The sequence below is a fragment of the Pholcus phalangioides genome, unplaced genomic scaffold (genome assembly GCF_987345545.1).
Source record: "Pholcus phalangioides strain wild (caught in Gottingen) unplaced genomic scaffold, Ppha-v1.0 ptg000007l_1, whole genome shotgun sequence".
Classification (NCBI taxonomy): Eukaryota; Metazoa; Arthropoda; class Arachnida; order Araneae; family Pholcidae; genus Pholcus; species Pholcus phalangioides.
Window position 1 is genome coordinate 40,223,001 of NW_028301600.1, and position 27,041 is coordinate 40,250,041.

Consider the following 27,041-nt stretch of genomic DNA (forward strand, 5'->3'; position numbering starts at 1 on the left):
ATTTTATTTCCAATTAAAAACTAAAATTAATTATAAATAAAATTGCTAATATAATTTTAAGAAAATTGATATTCGGCCAGAACATTTGCCGAATATTTGGTATTCCATTATTTGGCCAAATCACTATTCGTCCCATCTCTAATGTAAACCAAGGGTGTCAAGGAAACAGTTATTTTCCGGATATTATGCTGAGGTGAGCTCGGAAAGAAAAGTCATCACGTCTCCGCCGGGACTCGAACGAAAGAAGCCATCTATATCTCCCCAAGGGTGTCAAACTCAATTGAACCCCGGGCCATTTTCTTTGAAATTATCCCTCAAGTGGGCCGCCAATTATAAAAAATTAGTAATTAATAATATGTTAATTAGAAACAAAAAATGGTAATTAATAATAAAAAATTTGTTAATTAGTAATTAAAATTAATTTTAAAAATTTAAAAATTGTTCAATTGTAATCGATGGGAAGTGAAGGAAGAGGTATAACTAAACCATAAAATTAATTCTACGTACCAAATATAATTGAGAACATTCTCTTCTGAATGGCTTTTGAGCAAATTCAATGTGCTATATATATATGCTTAGGCAAGTTTGGCAAATTTATGCAGAGCATAGATTTTAGCATAACCTTGCCAGTGGATGGGAAAATATGTGTTATTAGTTGTGGTCTTTCTCTTGAAGTTGGATATTTAAGTTATTCAAATGTACGTGACCGGTGTGGCCCCGGGTTTAGGTGTGAGTTTCGTTTTACTTTTAAAGTGTATACTTTGTTAATTAATTAATGTTTTGAAAATATTAGAGACCTGCTGACTTGAAAATAAGATCTTAAATATTATTTTACGAGACCACATCTCCCAAAAATAAATGCAAAATACAAATAAATACAAATACATGGTCACAACAGGCAAAATGCCCAACGAGGTGGCTGAGAAAACGATGCCCATAACAGGTATGGATGTCATATGTTACTAAAATACAGCAACCAAATTAAAAAAATGCAATCACAAAAACTAAAAAGTGTACAAACACAGTATTTATTTTATTAATACTGTTTTAGTTAATATTTGTTAATTTTCATTTGATCGAAGAAACTTTAAACGATAGCAGTGGTCTGTAAACACAACAACATGGTGGATCGATAATAAAACTTATCACTCCATGTCGAACTGATTAGTTGCATTGTCTAAAAATGCGGAAAGTCACTAGGCCAAATAAAATCGCGGACTCTCTTAGAAGGAACGAAGCGCGTTTATCTTCCTGTGCATGCAGGAAATAGTTTTCCGGTGTTGTGGTTGGATCGAGATTAGTATTCTCAGCATCAAAAAGTGAGAGAGAGACCAAGGTACATTTGTCAAAATAGGTGGAAAGAAAAACTTGCGTATGAGAGCTCTATCTCTGGTAAAAAATACCGATGTGATGTAAAATTTGAATCCGTATAGTTGTGGGGAAAAAAAAATTTAAGAAAAAAATATTTCTCCTGTCCATTATAAATCTATTGTTTTTAATAAACGTCTCAATGACGAAATTAGACGAATCTCAAGATCAAAAAATCTCGTCGTATCAATCGTCGAGTTTTAAGGAAAATGAAAACTTACCAAGTGAAAATGGTGGACCTTTACAAGAATGCAACAACAAGAGCAAGAAAGGGTGGAGAAAAATTTATGTTCTCATTTCTTTATCGTACATGAACTTTTGGGGTGCAGCTTGTATGTCGCTACAGGCACCTTTTTTCCCAAAAGAGGTAAGCATTAATTTTGCTGAACCTTTTATTTAATTATTTGTGTAAATATGAAACTAAAATACTTTATTTTCGACGTCTATAATCACTATGTATCGAATGCATCAGAGAATGTATCCTAAGAGAGAGAAGAGATCGGTGTTTTTCCCCCAACAGTACTCTGCATAAATTTACCGAAACTTTTACCTCATCTCGTACCACAAGGAAATCGAATCAGTTTCGAACTTTCTCGTTTAGAGAAGATATCGTTCTTTTATTTTCGATTCAATCATTTGATCACTTGTTGCACCACGGTCATTTTGTGCACGCTAGGGCTAATTAGACCGAGACCTACAATTTATTGCCGGTTCCGAACGGCAGGTTTGTTTTTCATACTCATCGAGAGGTTGGTGCGCTAACCCCTCGATGGGGGAATTCCCTGCGATAGCAATTTTTTTTTTTCGATTCATCAACGTTAGCAATCATAATTTATCATTTAAAATGGAGCCGGTCCAAGTTTCAAGATTAAAATTAATGCATTCCATAATCAAAATGCATTCCGGCTGTGCTAAAAATCCAGCCTACCTATACGATGATACCACATGTGGTGACTTTCTGAAGGGTATTTAAATTCTGTGCCCCCAACCAATCTTTTATATGTATATGTAGCAATTATTATAGCAAATCATAGCCAGCGTTCGAAATCATTGGTGGTCCGCTGGTCCCCGACAACTGATTAAACGGTCGGACCACCGAGGAAAAAAATGGAGCAGTCCGCGGGACCAGTAGCAGTAAATTATTCGCTGTAAAAAATATTTAAAAAACCGCATCTACCGAAATTCAAAAATTTGTGAGTGAGACTGATTTTAAGGCCCCTTACACACGGATTGCGGACCCGGGTCCGCATCCGCATGCCTTTTCACACGAGCACATATTTGTTGTCGTTTCGCGCGCATCTCTAGACTCATTTTGTTTTCACCCAGTGAACGCTGTACGTGAATAGCGCGTTTTTTTTTATAGTATTTAAGTTTTTTAAGTTTTATTTTATTGTTTAAAAATAAAATTGTGAAGTATGAATAAAGGGAAGGTTCTGCCTATACTAAAAATATTCTTAAAATATTTTAATATAAATTGTTGACGGGCATTACACATGTGCTAATGTTTTTCACTAAAATGCTTTTTTCTCAAAACTAAGTTTTTGTTAGATAAGGAACATTTTTTCAAACATCACTCATTCAAATGTCTTGAGACTCTGTGTCTCAACATAATGGTGTCACATATCGTAAACTGGGGTGACTGCCAAGGTTCCGACTATGTACCATTCACGGATTTTAGGACGCAAGCGCTTCCTGGGAGCGTATGGATGAACAATCGGTTTCAAAATTTTTCGTGGCGATTCAGAAGCTGTAGGTGACTCAACGACAGCATTTATTGCATCAGCTGTTGTCTAGAGAATTTTTTTAGGTTATATTGTGATTTACACGAAATTTTTCAAGTGCGTGTAAACCTCTCCTGGTGCAGTGTGCTTTGTGGACACTAGGTAATTTAATATTTCTATGTAGAAGTTACTTACGATTAGAAATACCTATTTGAATTGTAAAAATACTGCATTTTGGCAGAAATATGACGCATAAACAAAAAAAATGGGGATTCAGGTGGTGACTTTGTGCCACCTGTTTTTTCAGGGCTCTTTTGCCCTTTTTTCACTAGTTTGTTATTGTCCCAGCAATGGTTCGCAAGTATGTGTGGAAGCTGGGTAGTCGACCCTACCGCAATTACTCAAATGAAACACTTGAAGAGACTCTTACGGCCGTATTCACCAACACAGTTTAAAGGATTAGCGATCGACACGGATTTGTTAAAATCCTTAATTTAACCAATCCGTTTCGATCTTCAATCCTTTCACCTGCGATTGTAGTTTAAACTGTTGGTGAATACGGTCGTAATTAGTGTGATATATATAAGAAACAAACAGATACTCACCATTTTTGATCATATTGGGGAGGCGTGTGTAATGGCCATGAAGAAAGTTGACAAATTTTACTTATGGCTTAACCCAGCTGACGAAATTTGGTATCCGAGGTGCCGAATCGTAATGAAATCAAGAAACCTTGACATAGGCGGAGATAGACTTGGAAGTCTAGGGGCCACGGTGATGATGTCAATTCATATATACACATATACATTAGATCAGTCGACTCCATTTTTGACGCTGCCCCCCCCCCCCCGTATCTCCGGCCATGAACCTTGACCTATTGGCAGGGACAACAACTTTGTAGCGGATTCGAAGAAATGAATGTTATATTTATAAGTGTTATTTTTTTAAGAGCCTTATTTTCGAGTTTTAAGTCTTTATTTTTGTTAATGTTTCAGGGAATTAAGATTTTCCAAAAAAAGTAAAAATAAATGCTTTCTTTACTTAAAAATGTCAATAAACTGATTTTTTAGGTTCCAGAGATTGTCATTTTTGAATTTTTAAATAAAATAATTTTGGGCAGAAATAATTTTTCCAAAGGGTTCCAAGTAAAAAGTTAACAATCGGAATTCAATAAAAATGGGTGTGACAGGCGAGAAAAAGTGATGGCACATAGTCGCCACCCCCCAGCGGATGTCTACGTGCCACGCGAAAGAAATTCACTGTCCTTTCCTTGTCGTCATAATCTTTTTTTAAACCAGAAATCGAAAGCTGAGATATGAGGCTACCTTTAGTAAAATCTTCAACAGCCTAGGCAAAGCAAAAGGGAAGATATTAAGGAAAAGCCTCAAAAAAGTGGCACGAAGTCATCCCAGTATACGATATTTTAACACGAACTTTTAGGATTTTAATTGATAGTTATTTTTTCTTAAATTTTAACTTTAACATGCAACATTTTCAAAAATTGCTAAAATTTACCCACATTTTGTGCCATAAAATTAAAAAAAAATTTTTAATAAAAAATACTTGTGTTAAAGTATGTAACACCACGTAGACAGTTAAAGTTGTTATATCTCCTTTATGTCGGAAGGAACCGGATGGATAGACGTATGTGAATGTGGGTACATGCTTTTGATGAACAAGGACCTTCATATGGTGTTTTTAAGGGTATTTATGGCAAATAATTAACAAAATTCCATGCAAAATCATCTTTAAAGATACCCAAAGATGCGGGCGAGTTCGACCCGGACCCGCGTCATGTGAATAGCTCCATGTAACCTAATGTACAAAACGTGTATGTGCGGATGGGGAGCCCGTACTTAGGTTTTAACACATGCGGACGCCACCCGGACCCGCACGAACACTTCCAAGTTGCGGGCGCATTTCGCATCGTCTGAAAGGATCCGTGTATGTACCAATAGTTAAAACTTCTTCCGGATCCACATCCGCTCCGTGTGAAAGGGCCCTAAGATGCTGCGTGTATACATACAGTATATGTACCACTTGGTGCTTCAATCTTTTTGCATCAATACTTTTCCGGTATTTGCATGCCATCTTAATCTCTTATGCTCTCATAAATTAAACTGAAATTTTATTGAATTTTTGTCTAAATAATAGCATTGTACTAGAATATTATTTTGAGTAGTGAATATCGGCTGATTCTCAATACTTTAGGATCCATCTAATTTATTTTTTTCTGTCTGACAAAAATGTGGGTGGTTCCTTTCGCCCGCGCCTTATTCCTGAGACAGCACAGTGTCCTTTTTTGTCCGTCTTGGCAGCCCCGACACCTGAAAATATCTTATTGTTTGCTGAATATGCTAAAAAATAAAAATAAAACAACGTGCATTTAATATATGAAGATATTTTGTATCAATTATTTCTTAATTAATGTTGTCGTTGAAATCTTAACAAATCATTTAGCATATATCTTCTTAGAAGAGAATATCTTTTGCAGAATGTTTTTTGAAAATTTAATTTACAAAAGAATGCCTCTTTAAACCTCCACACTTGCTTTTTGATAAAGCCACAACACAAAATCAACAGTTGTGGTTTATAGGACCAGTCATGATGTCTGTGGACCAGTAGGTTCTCATATTCACTAGTCCGTAACTTTTTAATTCTAACGCTGATAGCTATATACAGTGAAACCTCGATATAACGATACTCTGCGGACCAAGAAAAAATATCGTTGCAAAGAGATAATCGCGTTGTATCGAGAGGTAGCATTATTATCAAGCGCCGCCAAATTTATGCTGTTGTTGGCATCTCTTTTGAATTGGCGTTGTTAACACAACCATAAAATGCATTTATGAGTGTTTATTCACAGGGAAAAAAAAGGAATCGATCAGTTGAGTAAAATTCAAGTACGTTTTTTCATCGTGTATAAAGAGTAGTTTACTGCACAATACTTTTTGTATGTTCATTTTTCAAGTAGCTTTACGACAACTTCATTAACACTTTTAAAGGGTGTAGATAGTGCAAAATACCGATGTCATCAGATCCCATCGAAAGAATAAAAACTGGTAGGAATTTAAGAATATATTGAATGTAATTCGATCGAAATATAAAAAAATATATATATCGTTTTAGCAGTTTCGAAATCATCTAAAAAAATGTCGTTATAGAGGAATATTTTTATGGGGGCCATATTTTTATGGGCATCTTTTTATCAGCCACCTCGTTGGGCATTTTGCCTGTTGTGGCGTTGTATTTGTATTTGTATTTGTATTTGTCGTAGTGAAGGATATCGCGCGCATTGTATCGATAGGAGTTTAACATTAGACTATAGGCTATTCCCAATATACGATTTGAAAAAATATCCTTGTAGAGGGATCTATCGTTGTAGAGCGAGGTTTCACTGTATAAATAAAATGAAATTGTAGAATCTGAAGATTGTTTTCAAGCTGTTTAATATTTCTGTATGCCGGGGATAAAGGGCACCGTCACAGAAGGGAAATTTTACAGGAGAGCAGTTAAAAGGTGTTTTTTTTTGTTTATCTTTCTATATACGGCTTGCTTGTTTTATAAAGTTATTAATTAAATAATTATAAAGTTATTAAATAAAGTTATTAATTAATTAATCTCTGTTATTAATTAAAAGAGGACTTACCTATGCCTGAGTAGGATAACGAAAGTACAAAAATTAATAGCGTTGTTCTAATATTGACAAAAATGAACATAGTGCCCTTTATCTCCGGCATACGGAGTTGTAATTAAAGTGTGTTTTTCAGTAAAATTATAAACTTTTTGTGCAATTTTTATACTTTTTTGAATTGTATCGATGTGCATTGTGTGTGCAATCATACACACATTCATGTGTTTAAGAAGGCCGATAATTTTAGAAGCAAAAAAAATGGCTATGTATGTTGATACAGGTGTTAACCTAGGCCTATATGGCCCCCCTGGTGTCCCTGAGGTACTCTAAGGGGGTCACGGGCCAACCTCAAATGAAAAAGGACCCATGGCAGGTTGTTAAAGGGCAACAGAGTTGTAAAAGGAATGGGTTCATCTGAAATATAAAGCAAATATATTCTCAGTCAAATTACGGCAGTGATTGTTCAGCCACTGTGCGGTCACGTGGGCATCGTGCTGGACTTTCATCGTGAGAATCCAGGTTTGAACCCCGTTGACGCACAGTGGTGGTCGGCTGCATGGACGGAGATACGGGGGGGTGGTTGCCCCCCCCCCCACCTAGCGTCAAAGATGGAGTCGACTGATCTAATGTATATACGTGTATATCAATTGACATCATCATCATCATCGTGCCCCCCCCCAGCAATAATGACCGTGCCCCCCCCCCCCAGACTTCTAAGTCTATCTCCGCCTATGGTAGGCTGAAGTCGGTTTCCTGCGGTTTTTCAACTTCGACGTGTGAATGCGAACAGTTTTCCTAAAAGTCTCTCTCCGCAGAGAGTAGGCAGACCTACAACACGATACTAACATAACATGAAAATTCAAGCATTTACCATCTTTATTTCAAAATATGGAAGACAGATGGTAGTACCAGCAAGAACACGGGAAAATACACAATTCTGATAACATAAGTATGTTAGGACCACACATTCAGTCAGAACACACATTCCGGCATGCACCAATTCGTTAGAAATTCTGTTGAAAGAATGTGTACGAGGTGCATGTACGGTTAAGTAGTAATTGTATCAAAATTGGAAAATGTTTCATGAAAAATGGATGAAATACACAAAAGTACGAGCTTTAAATAGCTCGTACTTATTTTTTACCTCAACTCTGCAGGAATAATGATAATTTTTCTATATGTATAAATGTTTAATTTTTGGCCAATAATTTATTTTGCTCATGTTATTATGTATATATTACTACCACAGCCCGAAGTGCGGCCAATTTGTGACGGAGCCGGCCATTACACGAAATGGCTAAGAGTTATAGCCAAATTTCGAATTGCAGAAATAATTCGGCCTTTAGCCGACCATTTCGTGAAGTTGTTGGAGATCCCTGGCCAAAGCTCAATGTGCTGATGTAAGACGGACCGGTAGGAGCTAAATTCACTTTTTATAATTGCCAACGTGTGATACATGTCTATAGGGGCGGATCTAGAGATCGCTGTTAGGAGGGGCGATTTTTTTTTTTTTTGTGACACTGCGAAGGGTGACCATGCGTCCTGCATTGTCCCGTATTTTCTGGGCAGTCACGGTTTTTTTTCTTTGTTCCGACTTTTTTCGAAAAAAATACCCAAGTTTTTTTTCTATTTTTGTGGTCAAAGGTTTTGTTGACTTTGTTATTTAATCAAAAACATTGATACAAATAATTTTCAACGGATTTATTGAATGTAATATTATCATAATCGTATTTCTCTTGCGGCCCTCATAGATCCGCTCCTGAATGTGTACACATAGCAGCTGTATTGGATTAGCTCCATGTGACGGGAGAAGAAAAAGTTAAATTTTTTAGAAAAAAAAAATATAAAAATAATTATATAAACAGTTTTTCTGCCAAATTTTGGAGAAAAATAATTACCGCACCGTGACTGCGGTTTGATGGGTTGCCATAACTAGCATGGACATAATTATCACGAAAAATACGCCAACCTGAAGATGAGCCCAAATCATGTCTTTTGTTATCGGACTTTGGTCGAAGATCATCGGCCACTTCGCGAACTGGCCTGCCAATGTCCGAATTTTGGGCATTAGCCCGTCAATATTTAACGAAATTGGCCAATTCGCAAAGTGGGTGGCCCCATCGCGAATTGGCCAATTTCGGGCGTTGGCAGCAATATATAAAGTGCATGTATATGCAATTTCTGCGATAAAAAGGTTAACAACTGCTTGAAGGTTATTTTGAAATTAATTGAACTTAGGAGTGATTAAATTAACTTTTAAATTATGAGACAATTATTGATATATTTATTTATATTAACAAATTCCACCATGAAGCATATTCTGTCTGTCTGCATCTGTATAATTTTTTTCGTACATATTTATGTGCTTTGACTAATCTTATAGTCTAGATGCCGTTATAGCCGTGGTTCCACCGGTAACCACGGGCCACGGCTATAACGATACTGTTTCGATACTGTTGGAACAGTATCGAAAGAAATAAAAAAACCCACCCTTGAAAAGATGGAGGTTGATTCATTAATTTCCAAGCATTGAGAGATGAAATTTTTTCAATAATGCAATTAGGATCTTGTCATTTTGATGATCAGAGGCAGAAAATTAGACATGGTAGCTCTGTTTTGCTTGAAAAACTATTGTTGCTGTCTTTTTTTTTCAATGTAGTGGTGCCATCTGTTGCAAATAGAGGTAAGTGACGTGGCCAAGGAAGCATACACGCGCGTCCTCATTTTGGAGTTCCTGAATCTGACAAACCTAGGTGATTGATATTTTTAAAAAATAGTCTAATTTAATTTTACATCAATCATTGTTTTTTTCAGGCAGAATTAAAAGGAGCAACACCAACTCAATATGGATTTGTTTTCGGTATTTTTGAGCTGGCTGTTGTCATCATGTCTCCCATTTACGGGAAAATAGTGAGTCCAAATTTCATTACGATTGTTTAAATTAACACGACTGCGGTCTTTTTCTATTTTATCATTCAAGTCCTTTCTGTCCACTTTTTTTATCCTCAAAGATCGATTGTTTTCTACAATTCTTTGCTTGAGAGCAATTCGATAACAGTGTTTGCTGAGAAATATCTATATATTTTTTTGATAACGTAACAAAGCTGAGAAAAGAACTCTCAAGTAGCACTTAAGAATTGATCAAACAAACTTTAGCCTTACTGTAAATAATAAACTGTACGCGCGATAAGAATTGTTTATACAGCACGTGTTAGTATCACAGAGAGCTAAAGTTATTTCACAAGTCAATTCCAAGTATGATCAATTCTACTGAAATCTAATTCATTATGGATTATATCAGTTTATTATGGGGTTAGGCAACCCCGGTCTTCAGCCATAAAAAAATTTATTATCGTTCTACTTCGAATAAAGGTGATTCCAACTTCAAAAATTGAGAGCTAATATTGAATTATATGAAGTTAAATTGTAAAAATCTACCAAAGTATGACTATAGCCATTACACAGGTTGTTTCCAAACTAATACGACAAACTTCGAGGGCTTAGAGAACATAATCGAAATCAATTTTTTCACTAAATTATGGTCACACAGGCAGTATTTGGCCACTAGAGAGCGCTTTCAGTTTTTGGCTCAAGCAAACACTTTCCGATGTAAGTTGGAAAAGAGGAGAGGCACGAAACACGGAAAAAATGCTTTAATCAAGACACATCAATAACTGCTTGCCATGATGAAATAATACAATAAGATTTACATGAAGATTAATACAGGAACTTAATACAGGAGAAATGACATGCACGAACATCAGTCACTACGTACAAACAAAAAAAAGCACTTAAAAAAGCTGTTCAAAATTTCGACAACCGTTCCATTTATTCTCTTATTGTATTTTTCTGACCTGTCAAGCAGTTATTGATGTTTATTTACTTTTATTAAAGTATTTTTTTCCATGTTCTGTGCCTTTCCTCTTTTCCAACTTGTGTGGAATCGTGCGTTAGTTCCCTCTAGCGCCAACTGCTGCACGTGGAACCATACTTTATAGTGTGAAAAGTGTTTGTTCCGATTGTATTCTATAACCCCTTGAAGTTTATAGTATTAGTTTAGAAACACCATTTGTTCAGTTTACTCGACATAGCGATTTTGAGAAGCCATGAAGAATAATTTTAAAGGTTCCACAAGTATAGGCAAAATTTAAGCTTATCAATATTTGACAAAAAAAAAAAAAACATGTTATAGTGAATTCAAAATTAAGAGCAATTATTTGATTAAAAAAAAATCGTCTTGCAGATACCTCATGTAACACCAAGGTTTATCTTGATGGCTGGAATGATTATTGAAGGACTCAGCTGTGCAGCATTTGGGTAACTATTCATGCATTACAGTATTTGATTTCCGAATTGAGTGACGCTTATTCCTGCAAACACAAAAGATATTGCTTATATCACAATAAACCTTTTCTTCTACAATGGATTGAATAATGCAATTAAGTGCTTTACACTGAATTCTATGTACATCGTGTTTCACGAAGACTGTCTGGAAAAAAAACAATTTCTATGGCTGATTCTAAAATTGAAGTACTAAAAGAATACCAGAAAAAAGAAAAAAAAATTGAGCTGTGATTATTTCAATTAACCGTAAAATAATGATTGGTCCAAATGTAACAATTACCATTTTTACACATCCCCGTTCCAGTCAGAGAAATATCAATTAGGAAAATTTAATCCTCTCTCAATTATATCAGAAGAAATTGACCTCATGAAACTTAAATGGAGATCCAATTGAGATTTGATTTTTGCTTATTGAAATTTTCGATTTTTTTATTTACTCCTTCTGCTCTACCATATGTCTCCGTATTCTATTTCATACGTGGTAATTTTGGTACGTTAAAGTTGGCAAAAATTAAGAATTTCAGTTATCGAAATCACAATTGAATTTTAATCCAAATTTTACGGCGTGATTTTTTTTTTTTCGTTTCATAAAGAGGCAAAAATTTTACCAAGTCACTTTTTTTTTTAATTGGAGGCCCAATAAAATTTTTAATTTCTGTATATTCCCCCTAATTTTCATTTTACGGAAGTAAAATTATCGCAGATGCATTATTAAAAAAAAAATGTATGTGTATATATATATATATCGCACTTCTTTTTTTTCATCTTTTTAAATATTTTATTTCAATTTTGAAAACAACCAAAAAATTTTTATTTCAGTAAACAGTTTGTTGTTTCGAGTACGGCTTATAACGAGAATTTCACTATAACGAATGATTTGCAAGTGATTGTCAAATAGCTAATGTTAAAGATACAAAACAAAAATTCGGTTATAGTGAGTTGAAAATTAGGAAATATTCACTATAACGTCAAAAGACTTCTCAAAAATGCTAGTTTTTCCTTCTTTCTCTTCAAGAATTAAACATGATGATTCTTAGTATAGCATATGCTCCTCGTAGAAATTATTCTGAGGTACTTCGAACAAAGAATGGACACAGAAAAGTCAAATTGTTTCAACTCCTCCTTTCTATTTTTGAATTTCCTCACTATACACATGGATTACGTGATGATTAGGGCTCGGATTTTTATGACCTAAAAATCTTAAAAATATGCAAGCATTTATAACCTAAAAAGCATAGATATATGACCTTAAAATATTAAGTAATTGGTTCTTATCTTATCAAATTAAAGTAGAAACAAAATGCATCGATTTACGTGAATAAAAGTTTTAAATTGATTTGTTAATTTAACACTTCTTATGCGGGTGATTTTAGCTGTAACGGTGAAAGATTTTTTATCTTTTTTTGTAGGCATAATACTGGCGTGATATCGCAACCTTGTCACTAGTTTAGGGCCATAGTATTGTATTTTAACTAAAATGATTTTTAAAATTATTTTAGTTAAAATACAATACTATGGCCCTGAATTACAGAATGAGAACTACAAGAATACAAATAATGTTTCAAAATTTACAAAAATAGACATACGATAGTATGATTCTGAGGTACAGATATAATGTTATATATATTACCGGCAAAGTACGAAATGCAGGCATTCTATAGAATGCCTGCATTTCATACTTAAGGATTATTTTTTCGTTTGCTTTAATACAGAATGCCTGGTCGTTTCAGGCAAAGTATGAAATACCGGTTTTATTCCATACTTTGCCTAGGCATTCTATAGAATGCCTGGATTTCATAATTTGCCGGTAGCATGTTACATATACTGTATATAACATATTTGCATGGTCGTAGTGGGAGGGGGAGGTGTCTTCCTCGAAATACCAGTAGTCCGTCTCTTTGAGAAATAAATTTCTTTCTACGCCATGGCTCTGAATCTTTGTACATGGCATTAGTGCCTTTTCGGTTACAGAACTGGTGGCTCTGGTTCGAACAAAAAATAATGACGTGATCCTCTCGTATTCCCAAGAGATCCATATGATCTGTCCAGGGAATTGGTTATTGTTAGTAGACATCCGTGTCCGAACCCAGATCTACACAGCCAAAGACTAGCACGCTAACCAGTCGACTGCCAGGCAAGCAGATATTGTTTCTGGATATTATTAAAAACGTCAGAAACAAATACCTGCTGTAATCAAAATTGATATAAAACTTTTTGTTTACGTAAGTATTTCTTTTTCTAGAGTATTGGATCGGGTCCCAGATGGTACACCCTTCATCGCGCTTGCATTTGTAGTACGTATTATCGAAGGATGTGGTTCCGCAGCTCTTATGACAGCCAGTTTCACAATTGTAGCTTCAGAGTTTCCTTCTTCTGTAGCTACGACTTTTGTAAGTGCTCATTCAATTTGTTATTCACTACTCAGTGTTATTTTGTAGATGATGAAGACAATTGAAGCATTCGGCAGAACAACGGTCTATGTCGTTTTTTGCAACTTTAGAGCAGGTGCAATTCTTTACTACAGGGTGACAAAGAAATAACTACAGTCGAATCCCGTTTTAACGAATACCGTTATAGCGAAAATCTCGTTTTAGCGAACACTTTTTTAATCCCCAGATTAGTTCACATCGACACAATGCAAAACCCTGGAATTCTTTTATAACGAAATGATTTCTCCGGTCTCTTGGAGTTCGTTATAACGAGATTCGACTGTATATACAACATTTCCCCAAGTACTTTTTTTTATTAAAATTAAAAATAACTGACCATTCTTAACATTAACATATACATTTGTTAATTAAAGTAGCTGCCTTTGGTTGCGATACAAAGGTTCAAACAGTTTGTAAAAATTTTAGCTTACCGCCGCACCCTTCATTAGAAAGTTTATCCCTTTCCCGACTCAGAGCTTTCTTCATCGATGCCAAACTTTGGTAGCTCTTAGCACAAGCTCTGTTCTTCAAAATGGACCACATGATGTGATCCATCGTGTTGAGATCAGGGAAATATGGTAGCCACTCAGCAGATGTCATGAAATCAGGAAAATGAGCGTTGCACCCACTGCTGGATGCCTTTTACTGTGTGAGCTGGCGCTGAATCTTGTTGGAATGTCCAAATGTCTTTTCCAAAATGCTTTTGACACCATGGAAGCACAACAGCTGGCAAAATATCTTTCTGGTAAACATGTTGACTGATTTTGACCCTTTTTCCCAAAAAAACGAAAGGGGTGTCTCACCATTGGAATAAACTCCATCTCAAACCATAACGGTTTGTGGACTTCGACGTCATTGAACAATGACGGATGATCCCGGAATATCTGAAAACCAGTATCTATCGTTTTGATGATTGTGCGCTTGCTTCATTGTGAGGAGCTTTTCATATGTGAAAAGAATGTTATCCCATCGGTTACCAGCGGCCCAACGTGGCAGTGCACGACATCTTTTCAGCCGTACTCACTTATTTTCATCACACACAGTAAGTTATGGACACTTCAAAATTAGTAAGCCGTCAGTCCAAGTTCTTGTTTTGCTATAACACGGGTTCTCGGTTATTGAAAGTTTCACGGGCGATCTTTCTCATTGAGACTCTTGCATTCCGAATGCCAGTAGCTCTTATTTATAATTGCTACAAGCCAGTAGATTTCATTTTTGATGAGCTGGTAGTTCCTAGTTTGGTTGCCAGTGCTGCTTTTTCTCCAGCCTGGATGGTCACCATCATGACCTGGCTCCTTAAACCGCTTAATTTCTTTGACAAGTAAACGGGCAATACCAAGAGATTTTACAATGTCACAATCTCGTTTGTCCTTCTGATACAATGCAATGGTTGCGACACTGTTACATTTGGCATTTTTTGTCAGAAAAAGTAAAACACGCAAAAAATTTATTGAAATCACAAATTATACTTAGGAATATGTTCTTCAACATTACGACAACAAATAAGAAAATTAACCAAACTTTCACCAGTCAGAGCGTTAGAAAATTTGTTTATATTTTTTTATTACTCTATTTTATTAACCAATAGTTTTCCAGTTAGAATACGAAGACTAAGCCATAGACATAATCTTTTTCAAAGAATAATAATAACTGATCAGTTTTTATATACCATAACAGTACGTACAGTACCATATAAAATATATACCATAAATATCCCCAATATAACCGATATTATGGCTCATTTATTATTATCATTAATAAATAATATTAATATATCTTATTTCAGTCTCTCATGGAGACCGCTTTTGGTTTTGGACTGATTGTTGGGCCAACTATTGGTGGAGCTTTGTATGAGGTAAGCCTTTTAGTGAATTTCACTTCTACTATTCAACGCAATCTAAAATCAATGTCTTTATTTGATAAAAGAAAAACCCATAAGTCATTTTTAAGAGAGTTTTACCAAATCCTGAACCAATTTCTGTTCTGTTTCTCTATAGGTTGGAGGTTTTCTGCTTCCATTCGTCGTATGTGGAGCGTGTCTTTTTGGGGGCTCGATATTAGGTTTCATTCTGCCTAAAGTTGGTATGTTGGTTCTTCTTTGACAACATTTGAATTTTATTTCAAAATTTTTGAGGTAATTCGTAGTATTTACAAAAAATATAGGTTTTTTTTTTTCTGGTTCATCAGACCCGGGGATAAAGGGGGGGGGGCGATTGCCCTCCACAACTTTAAAAAATACACCAGAAATGGTATATACAAATACAAGGCCACAACAGGAGAATTGCTTGAGAAAAAGATGCCCATAACAAATATATATGCACAAATATACATGTATATACAGGGTGTCCCATCAAGACCGCCCAAACTCTGCACAGCCAGATTCCTCGCTTGGAATACATAAAAAATGCCCACAGAACTGTACCTGTGCGACCCATAGTTTTCGAGAAAATTGCGAAAGAAAAGTATGACGTCATATCCGGTGCAAGGAAAAAAGCTTTATTGGAAATATAAACATCGGTATTTGCACATGTTTACATAGGAAGATGTTCAAAATATTCATCACGCATATCGAGGCATGCAAATACCGATGTTTATATTTCCAATAAAGCTTTTTTCCTTGCACCGGATATGACGTCATACTTTTCTTTCGCAATTTTCTCGAAAACTATGGGTCGTACAGTTCTGTGGGCATTTTTTATGTATTCCAAGCGAAGAATCTGGCTGTGCAGAGTTTGGGTGGTCTTGATGGGACACCCTGCATATACATGTATACATACATTGAGTATGTGTTCTTTGCCCCCCCCCCCCCGGAAAAAATTGAAATGACGGGCCCGCTCTTGATCGTCATGAATGAGTGCAGAACCTTCAAAATTTTCATCCGCGAAAATGATTGGCATCTTTTGGAGTCGGTGATGAAGTAATCTTGATCACACTATCATCAATGATCAAATATAATGAAATGATAATACTTAAATGGAAATACTTGATAATGAAATGATCATTCACTCCTGAGGAAAATGAAAAATTCAAATTGTAAGAATGGATCGTGCCAGTCAAAAAGATTTTATTCCAAATTCAAACTAAACACACCAAGTTTACCATCATAATTTCTTCTAGAAAAAGTGGAGTCGCCCCCAGAACGCAATCTGAAAGCTTTTCTCATGGATTTTGGTACAGTTACAAGTGCTTTGACTATAGTATCGTCTCTATCAATCATCGGATTTAATGTCGCAACTTTGGAACCTCACCTTAGAAAGGCAAGTAGTTCTTTTACAATATTTAAAGGAACTAGTCAAGTTTTTTTAAGATACTGTAATCGATTTAAGATACGATCGAGAACTTGTTTTCTATTTTTTTCAATCGATATTTAGTCTCGTGTCAAGGCGTTATTGCTCTTTCAACCCCAACACAAATTTAAACTCTTTATAGACATGACATAGGTAGCTTTTTCTAGGTGTCTCCGATCCGTGGAAAAACTTGTTATAAAATTATGCGTTTACTCTCTCTCTCTGCCATTGATCGGAGCATAATTAGGACTTAGTGCGGTAGTTCCGACATTAACAGCTTATATTAGAGAATGTGCTTATGAAGATACATACATGTATATTCGTATTTTTGCCGTACACAGGCTGTCCCAAAATATTTGCAGGACAGGAACGCAAATAGATGCTTTGTCAGCCGGGGCAAGCACGCATTTTGGCACTCCCATGTAATGTTGGAGAGGTTAAAGGGTGAAATTTTCGCCCTCTCTGGTCCGGCGCTAGAGGCACCTGAACCACTTGCCCCCCCCCCCCCCCTAGTTGTGGCCCTGACAGCAGATATCGCTGCAACCGTTGACTTGTAAAACTTTCGTAATCGAAAGCATGTTTTTAAAATGATGTGCGGTTGCTCTGACGTGCGGTATCGTGTGTGTGTGGACATATAAAAAGAAAAAAAATTACCTTTTTATGTAGATCCTGTTTGCTAAAATTTTCAGTTAATGAAATGTAAAAATGATTCTGAGAACTCATGCACAAAAATTTTCATATTTTATCATTAACGGAGGTATTTGACTTTGAAATTTCCAGCATTTATCTCCAATGGTTGAGGATGTAGTTCACAAATTGCGCAACCATGACGCAATTTGTGAACTACACTCCGTCATTGACGCGGGGGTTGCCCCCCCCCCCCGCGTCAATGACGGAGCCGGCTGATCTAATGCATATGCATGTATGTATATGAATTGGTATCATTATCATGATCCCCCCCCCCCAGCCATTCATGTCATCTCCGCCCACGTGCGCAACGTAAATTAAATTCAAAGTTGTAAAAATTCTGTAATTGTCAAAATAGTTGCCAAAAATTTAATTGTTATTCATTATGAATAAAAAATAAAATGGTCAAGTTCACATTATATTTGTGTGCTGTCCCTAAAAATGGCGACTTTTGGGCTAATAAAAGCTCTACAACACAGTGATAAGCTGCCAAAACCAAGTGATTTTATACATTTACAATATCTCTGTAAATAATTGCATTTGAAAGTATGAAATTTTTTGCAAATGACTTTTCAGAGCGTGATCTATATTTCAATAGTTGGAAGGTTTAGCACATGGGGACTATATAAAAAGTTTATTTTTTTGTGTATACGGCCGATCAAACAAATTTTGAGATTTTAAGTAACTGCACGTCATTTGAAAACTTTTTTGTAATTGAAAGTATGTATGTATATATATGTATCAAGGGTTGTAGAGATATCTGCTGTGCAAACAATTTGCCAGTCTGTATAGTGTAGAATCATGCGTTTTATCACTTAATTATTAAATTTCTCATTGCGACAAGTCTGTGTTGATCGAGAAATAGCTCGCAAATACGTAATCTGGAAACTAGCGTAGACCAGCACGTTGAAAAACGAAGAAACTACTGTACTCCTAGTACAGGACACTGGTTAACCCAACTCTTGGCAGTTGAAATCACGGAAAAGAACACTGGCCCTTCGGAGATACAAGCCTGCAAAACAGCTCTACGGTCATTTGAGTGACTAGTATTGTTGATACTCTGAACCGAAAATGCACTAACACCGTGTCTACTAAATGAGAAACTTTGGCTATTATTCTTTTTCCCGCTATACTCAATTTCACATTATAAGATGCAGCAAGTAAGTCGTATCATATAGTAAAATTGAACACTAATCTGTTCTCTTACAGTTTGGTTTAAAGCCTGTGATTTTAGGAACAATATTTACCATCACTGGAGGTATTTACGCATTCACATCACCGATATGGGGAAGATTCTGTGATAAAGGAGTAAGTTTTGAAATTTTAATTTTTTTTCTTTTCTGCAAAACACGGTTTCGTTGTTCAATCAAATGTTTAAAAATCTGTATTACCTATTTGTAACATTTAACTCGCTTAACTTAATTAGGCCTACTTTGTTTTTATTTCCTGAATGAAAAAGCATATTGTGGGAGAAAATCTCTTAACTTGATTTATCAATGTCTAATCATAGCAGACACAGAGGGGAAGCGATAGGGTCGAACACGCCTCCGCCCTCGTTCAGTGAAAAGAGAGTATTATCGATGTAGGTGGGGAAGAGCAGAGGTAGACATTTGCTTCCCCCCCCCCTCCATTCGAGGGGCCTGTATCCGCTTATGATCTGATTTCGTATTTTTATTCATTTTAAATTTTGTTGAATGATCATTAATTCAAAAAATACTTGTTTTTTCCTTTCAAATTTCAGGCAAATCCGTATGTTGTAACCATCATTGGCTTCGTTTTCGTTAGCATTGGACTGGTGTTTATAGGCCCATTCCCTTTTTTGCCATTCGATGCGTAAGTATTATGCGTCCGAAATCTTTGACTGACTTACATTTCGATGAAGAGAAAAAAAAAATTACGTTATTATCTTAAAACACTTAGGAGATATAGTAGGTTTTTATAAATTGTATGCCGAGCATAAAAATGATTTTCCATTATTAAAACGAGAGTGATGGAAATTCTTCTCATCCCCTATACCACTGAAAGGTCATTGTTTCATCGTTTTTTATATAACAGTAGGCTACTTGTATAGGTTGATGTGACTTAGTACTAGTATAGGCCTAAACATCAATCCAGCCTCTCCGAATTTGCGGTTTCTGTTACTCTTATGCAGGGCCAGAACTAGAGAAGACAAAAGAGGTAACTATCTCTTGTGGCAAAATCTAGGGCGTGGCAGTTCTAGGTGGAGTCAAAAACACCATTATAAAATCATTGAACTTTACAGCGGTGGAGGCGGCAAAATCATTTTTGCCCCCCCCCCCCCTGTTTTATGTACAGTAAAACTATGAATTCGTCTGAATCTCATTACTCAAATTTCCCACTCTTTATAAAAAAAAATATATAAAAAACTAAGGAAGAGAGATAACTGGTGGTTCAAATCAATTGTATCAATTGACTTTCTGGATATTACGCCGAGGTGTGAACTTTTTCCCAAAAGTTTGTTTTTTTTCCCCAAATTCACACCTCGGCATAGTATCCAGAAAGTCTATTGATTTGATGTATCGTGGGCCAAAAAAATCATTATCAATCACTGGTCGTTGTTTTGTCCGACACAATGGGGCGGGGCATCATTACCTTCTATATACATATATGTAGTGAAGTGGCTGCATTCACGGGAACGGGTCCAAGACGATGTGTCGGGAGGGCCGAATTGTGTAAGTTCTTTGAATTATCCCATATTTTATGGGCATACAAATTTTCCCATATTATTCTGCTCTTGGGAAGGAGCGAACGTTCCTATCCCCCGACTGGATCCGCACCTGAGGGAGGGAAAGGGAGGATATCTTCAGCTGAGAATGGAGCGGAGGTGAGCATCTTCAGCTGCGAGAGAATGAAGCCCGAGGCACACATCTTCGGATTCGAATACAGCGAAGGCAGGCATCTTCAGCTGCGAATTGATTGAAGGTAGAGATCTTCAGATTCAAATGGTGTAAAGGTAAGAATCTTCAGCGCTGCGAATGAATCGGAGGCAGGGGCGTACACAGGATCGACCTGTGGAGGGTACACAAATATTTTCTTTCCGAGAAATTTTGAGTTATAACCCTTCAAAAGGCATTTACATTAACAGAAATTGGTTAATATAGCATATAATGGGCATTTTCTTTCGATGTTTCAATTTTTTCCCAGAAACGTTTTTTTTCTTTCTAATTTTGGGTTGGTTTTTGGGGAGGGGGCTCGGGTTCCCCTGAGTAAACCCCTGCGTACGTCTCTGATCGGAGGCAGAGATCTTCAGATTCAGAATGGAGCGGAGGCAGGTGAATCCAGAGAGATGTGTCGGAGAAGGGACTTATTGTGTAAGTGAATTGGATTATCCCATATTATACGGGACAGGTAAATTTAACCCATATTTTTGACCCCCATCGCCTCCCTCTGGATCTACTTTTTCCGATATTATCTGGCTCTTGGGGGTGGAGGCGATCCAATACCACACTAGAAATATAGTACAGTATTTCTAGTATGGTTGTGTAATGCGCTCCCATTGTAATCAATATCATATGACATCAGACGCTGATGTCATCTTCGAATCCTACTCTATCCCCATCTTCAATGGGAATCGTTGGAGCCGGGGGTGCTGTAAGTGATCGAGCACCTACGGTAATTAGTGCCTTGGGCTGACCACCTAAAATTGATTTCAAAAATCTCAATTTCTTACATAAAGCTCAAGATGAGTACCCTCAGGTTCGAAACACTTCCGACGCCTCTGGTTAGTAGCATGTAATAATTATCAATACTATTAAATTATTGACTTTTTCAAAAAGTTATGGTGCTATATATTTCGATTGTTTTATTAAAAAAATTGTTATGTAACTTTTTTTCATAACTTTTATTCTAGAAAATTATGGTTAGTCATCACAAGCCTCGTTGTGATTGGTTTGGGACTATCAGCAAAGCTAGTAGCATCGTTTGTTGGTTGCTTGCAGCACACTCTGTAAGAGATGTTTTTAGATTTTTTGTGATTAGATCCTACTTAAATTTTATCATTTCATAGATCTTGAAACATTAGTTTTTTTATCATGGGAAAAACCTACTCAACTGGTGTAAAGAGTGCGTAACAACACTAGTTCTGTTCAGCATGCAATTTACCAATCGCTACCGTTTAAAACTATAGGCGTAAACTTGTATCCGCGCATGGGCCCAAGCCCCCACCCCAATATATATACAGTAAATCCTCTTTTTTACCGGCTCTTTGACACCGGCAAGACAAAAAAAATTTGTCCGTAAAAGAAGGGTGACCGTTATTCAGGGGGTTTGAAATGCATACTTTTATTACACACGGGGAAATTATATTATTTGACTGTAAAAGAAAGGTGACCACATCTGAGGGGTGTCCGTTAAGAGGGATTTTACTGTATTTGCTACCATCTCCATAATACCCTATGTAAATATGTAAATACTAGGTTTGAGGGTGCTCCCCCCCCCCAACATTTTTAAGTCCTCCCATTTTTCCAATAAGTTTATGCCTATGTTGAAACAATCAAAAATTAATCTTAAGATCAAGTTGATATTTTGTATTCCCATTTTTTCGCAGGGCCCGTGGATTTCCTGAAAACCTGGGCACTTTCGGAATGGTTTCCGCTCTGTTTGCATCATCTTGTTCATTGGGGTAGGTCTAAAATGATTTTGTTTCCATAATTACACCAATAAATTTTAGACTTATAATTAGTTAGATCTTATGAATTAATTAGAATTATAATTAATTGAATTAATTAGATCTTATGAAACTTTGACGCCTTATGTGGAATGATTTTTTTCTTCTAGTGCTTTTATAGGGCCTTCCTTAGGTGGTTTGTTGCTCGATTCTACTGGCTATGAATTAGGAACTGTAGTAATATTTGCCTTGGAAATCTTCTTCGTAAGTATTTGCAATAGAGGAAAAAATCCTTATACATAATCAAAAACAATAAAGATCTCAAACCTTAAAGATCTCATCCTTCGCCAAAAAACAAATTACCTAACTCTTTACCTCAATACCTTAAAACTTACCCTTCAAAATTTTTGAATTTTCTCAGCCCTAAATCAGCAGGCCCGTCTTCCCTTAAAATCGATAACATCGACCTTACTTCTCACCTCGATATCGCCACAGAATTTAATCGGGCTTTTTCCTTTGACCCCACCAGGGCCGTCTTAAGAGTATCATGGGCCCCCGGGCCAAGTGGTTTTTTGGAGGCCCTACCTGGTAAATCCTAGAAAATTTCAACCGGATCTCCTTTTTGTGAGGGCCTCTCTTCTCTTGAGGCCCCCGGGCCGTGCCCGGGTGGGGCCATGCATTAAGACGGCACTGGACCCCACTCCTTCTCAGTACTTCTTTTCCGATTCATTTATTCAACACTATTCCTGTCTTCTTCACTCAAGCAGGCCTTCTGAACCTTTTAAAAAAAAACCCACTCCACTGGTCCCGATATGGAATTCCAAATCATATTCTTAAATTTTCATTTTTCTTCGTCGGAACCACAAAAACTCCACCCGTCACCTCAGACATCTCTGCTTCCAAACGTACATCCCTCCTGCTCTCATATGCCTGTGAAATCTGGGACCCCCCTCCCCCCATACTCTCTCAAACATAGACAAATTAGAATATATTCAAAATAAATCCGCCCGCTTCATTCTTAATTGTTGTGGTCATCCTTTCCCTCCGTCACTGAACGCAAACGCCAACTCGATATGCACAACCGCTTTTCACCCGTAGATATATCTCTCTATATTAACCTTCCTTTTCAAAATCCTTCATGGCCATTTTCATATCGACACTTCCAATTTTCCAACTCCAGCTTCATTCGTTTCAAAAAGAATTAACCATTCACAAAAATTCAAACCCATCTTTCTATCCACAGATTGTTTCAAATTTAGTTTCTTTCCTCGAACAATAACCGACTGGAACAACCTCCCGTCAAACATTATTGATTGTACAACAGTTTCTGATCTGGTCATTTTCTGCACGCGAGGGCTAATTAGACCGGGACCTACAATTTATTGCCGATTCCGAACGGCAGGCTTGTTTTTTATATTCATCGAGAGGTTGGTGCGCTAACCCCTCGATGGCAGACTCCCTGCGGTAGCTATTTTTTCTGTGGTCATGTCGCAGTTTCTGTTGTATCCCTGTGTCAGGAAAGTTTTCTGACAAAGACGAACCGGGTATCGAACTCGCGACACCTATAAACATCCTTTGGTACTTTAGGCGAGTATCTTATCGACCTGGGCTACCGCACCCGATTCCCAGAATAAAAAAAATTAGTAAAATCTCGAATAGACAATGTGTTGTGGTTCACTTATTTAAATGTTCAAAGTTTTTTTTATAAATCATGACAGTATTCGTATTAGATTAAGTTCGTGGGCCACATCAGAAGGCTCTATACGTGGACAGTGGTTCTAAACTGTGGTTTAGGCCCCCAGGGAGTCGCGAAAGATTTTCCGATATTTAAATGTCTTAAAATGAATTTATTTTATTCTTTCGCAACGTAAATAAATATATGTGAAACTTAAAACATACCTTAACTCTTAGCTGAGCTACTTATTATCCATGTACGCACTTACTAGCCAAAAGTAAAGCACACAGCACACAACTAATAAATTAAAGACCATAGTGTGTCTGGAAAAGAAAACTCCAACCCCCATGAAAATTGAAAATCTTAAAAACGGTAAATGGAAAAAAAATCAGTCTAGCTTCACACATGGCTTGCAGACAACCCTGCGAAGAATTTTAATCATTACGTTTGACGAAATCATGATAGGAAGCCCTACAATCATTCAACTTTCATTGGTTGTCAAACACAGGAACACAGGTTGATGTATTCAGGGAATTCTTAACAGCATCCTGGGCCCACGGGCAAAGTGATTTTTTCTGGACCCCTACCTGGCGATACATGTTTATTTTCAAAAATTTTAACCAGATCTCATTTCACGAGGCCCCTCTGTACTTGAAGCCCTCGGGCCGTGCTCGGGTAGTCCCATGCGTTAGAACGGCACGGGATGTATCCGCTGCATACAAGCACGAGCACTGACGTATCTCGATCTCAGAACGTCGGCTTTTCAAAACATTTGAAAAATGCAGTTGATTATATGCACATATAATCAACTGCAGTTCGTCCACTTTTAAATGATTTTTTAACAATGACATCCACATTGTATACTGGCTATCCTGTAGTCCGGACCTGAACCTCCATCTAAAATATATGGGATAGACTTGTTTGAGAAGTATGTGCTTGTAGCAAGGAGTACAGCAGAATTATAGGGTTGAAAATGTTTTACTTTTTTTTCAGTTTTATAGGGACAAAATTGAAAGCAACTACACTCATGTCCATAAATTAAGGATAATTCAGAATCACACGGAAGTCGAAATCTAAAGTGAAAATTTCACCTGTAGAATTATCACACACATCTGCAAGAATGATATGCAAATTTCGGGAAGCCACCAGATGATGCCGATGGTACGTCACAATGACGAGAGTGTAAGAGGGGGGTATATAAGGAATGGTGGCAAAGAAGTAAAATTGTTCACAAGAGTTCTGTAAGGCGCTCAGTGCCATAAGCTAATAGTTATGACACAGAGGACGCATGTGGATGATTTTTTACGTGGTAGAATTATCGGCCGCCTGGAATGTGGGCGTACTCAGATGGAAGTATCCGAGGAACTTGGAATTGCCCGAAGTGTCATCTCTAGGCTTTGGCAACGATTCCAAGATAACGGAAATGTCAGTAGACGTTGCAGTACAGGTCGCCCCCGAGTTACAACGCCGAATGAAGACCTGTATTTGGCAGTAACTGCCAAAAGAAGCAGACGGAGCACAGCATACCACCTGCCTCGTCAGCTATCTGCAGCCACGGGTACCACAGTTTCAAGGCAAACCGTGTACAGACGTTTGGGAGATATTGGTCCATATGCTCGCAGGCCTGTCAGATGTGTTCCGCTCACGGCAACTCACTGTCGGCAGCGATTAGCCTGGAGTAGAGAACATGCAAATGTGGACATCGTCACAGTGGGCTTGTGTGATGTTTTCCGACTAGTCCAGGTTTAGCTTGCAGTCTGATTCACGTCGGACTTTCATATGGAGAACGCCAGGTACCCGTTACCACCAATATAACATCATTGAACGACACCGTTACGGTGGTGCAGCATTGCTCGTTTGGGATGGAATTATACTGGGTTCCAGAACAGATCTGCATGTTCAAACCGGAACCATGAAAGCCCAAATTTATCGGGGCATCATTCTGGAACAACATGTACGTTTGTTTAGGGGTGCCAGAATTTGTGTTTATGGATGACAACGCCCGTCCTCACCGAGCAAACATCGTAAACGAATGCCTTGAATCTGAGGATATAACCCGTATGGAATGGCCAGCATTCTCACCTGACTTGAATCCGATAGAGCATGTGTGGGACATGCTTGGCCGACGAGTTGCAGCCCGTCAACCACCTCCTACATGTGTACCGGAACTTCGGAGAGCATTGTTTGCTGAGTGGAGTGATCTTCGCCAAGATCAGATCGATAATTTGATACTCAGCATGCCTAGGCGTTGTAAGGTCTGTATTTCATCGCATGGGAGACATACAATGTACTAACCATCATACCAACCATGTAATAGTAAGTTTTTGTAAAGGAGATATTTTTTACAATTGCTCCAGGGAGCAAAAATCGTAGTTTTTATGAATGGTATCATACATACACTATCGTGTTTGTTCTTTATCTTCTGTTTAATAAATGGGCTTTGTGAATAAGTAACGTTTGTTTTGTTTCTGAACCTTTATTTGCCGGAGCTGGCATTATCCTCAATTTATGGACATGAGTGTATTTTGTCCTATAGGGAAAAAAATCAGTAAAACATATATTAGATAAACTTGTTAAAATGCTGAAGAGGGATTTTATGAATTAATAGTGCTAAGAAAAGAGGAAAAATTCCCTATTAATGGAACGTGAATCTATGTTTCAAACCCAGAAAGGAGTTTCTGCTAAGTTCTGTTTCTCCCCTTCCCCGCAAATTTAATTTGTATGGCATGATTTGCAAGTTTTTTTTATAAGTTCTTTTTTTTCTCAACATAAATTTGCGTAATATTACACAGTACTAGGTTTTTTTATGTGATTTTTTTTTTATTCGAGAGGTGAACCTCTCTCTATTCTCATTTCGGACGCACTGTAAATATCAAAAATATTCATTCTTATTGCATTACATTCTCAACTTTTTTTGTGTGTGTTCAGCTTTTTTTTTTAACTTTTGAAATGCACATTTTCCTTTTTCTTCCGCAGATGTCTATTGTCATAGCTTACATAGTGTCTCAATGGCGTCGCAGCAAATCTAAAGATAACGAGAAAGATCCTTTGATTCGGCGAAAGGCTAAGAGAACCATATCGGATTTCAGTTCCAGCACTTGCTGCCCGAATGCAATACATTGATGTTTTAAATTATCAATTATTTATAAGTGTATATAAAAGACTGAATATATATAAAACTATTTTTTATGATTTTTCACAATTTTGAATCCTACTGACGGTTAATGACTTTGATATTTTAAATATTTACGCCATTACTTTGATATTTG

General features: G+C 36.9%; 1 protein-coding gene across 3 annotated transcripts; it reads left to right on the top strand.

The window, feature by feature from the left end:
• The first annotated feature begins 1,199 nt into the window (after positions 1-1,199).
• LOC149085280 (MFS-type transporter SLC18B1-like) lies at positions 1,200-26,974 on the top strand. 3 transcript variants are annotated; one of them, XM_089233201.1, is made up of 13 exons: positions 1,200-1,735; positions 9,538-9,633; positions 10,967-11,040; positions 13,310-13,457; positions 15,283-15,351; positions 15,494-15,578; positions 16,614-16,753; positions 18,680-18,778; positions 19,212-19,303; positions 21,342-21,437; positions 22,038-22,112; positions 22,268-22,361; positions 26,749-26,974. In XM_089233201.1, exons 1-13 carry the CDS (start codon positions 1,511-1,513, stop codon positions 26,893-26,895), a joined length of 1,440 nt encoding a protein of 479 aa, XP_089089327.1. In that variant the 5' UTR covers positions 1,200-1,510; the 3' UTR covers positions 26,896-26,974. The 3 variants fall into 3 exon arrangements, with proteins under 3 accessions (XP_089089327.1, XP_089089329.1, XP_089089328.1); XM_089233203.1 differs by lacking the exon at positions 1,200-1,735 and adding an exon at positions 3,110-3,251; XM_089233202.1 differs by lacking the exon at positions 1,200-1,735 and adding an exon at positions 5,948-6,151.
• The last annotated feature ends 67 nt before the right edge of the window (positions 26,975-27,041 follow it).

Coding starts and splice junctions, on each gene's coding strand:
- LOC149085280 (XM_089233201.1), top strand. CDS start 1,511: ATGACGAAATTAGACGAATCTCAAGATCAAAAAATCTCGTCGTATCAA. Junction 15,579..16,613: donor TTTCATTCTGCCTAAAGTTG/GTATGTTGGTTC, acceptor AATTTCTTCTAG/AAAAAGTGGAGTCGCCCCCA. Junction 21,438..22,037: donor GGTTGCTTGCAGCACACTCT/GTAAGAGATGTT, acceptor ATTTTTTCGCAG/GGCCCGTGGATTTCCTGAAA.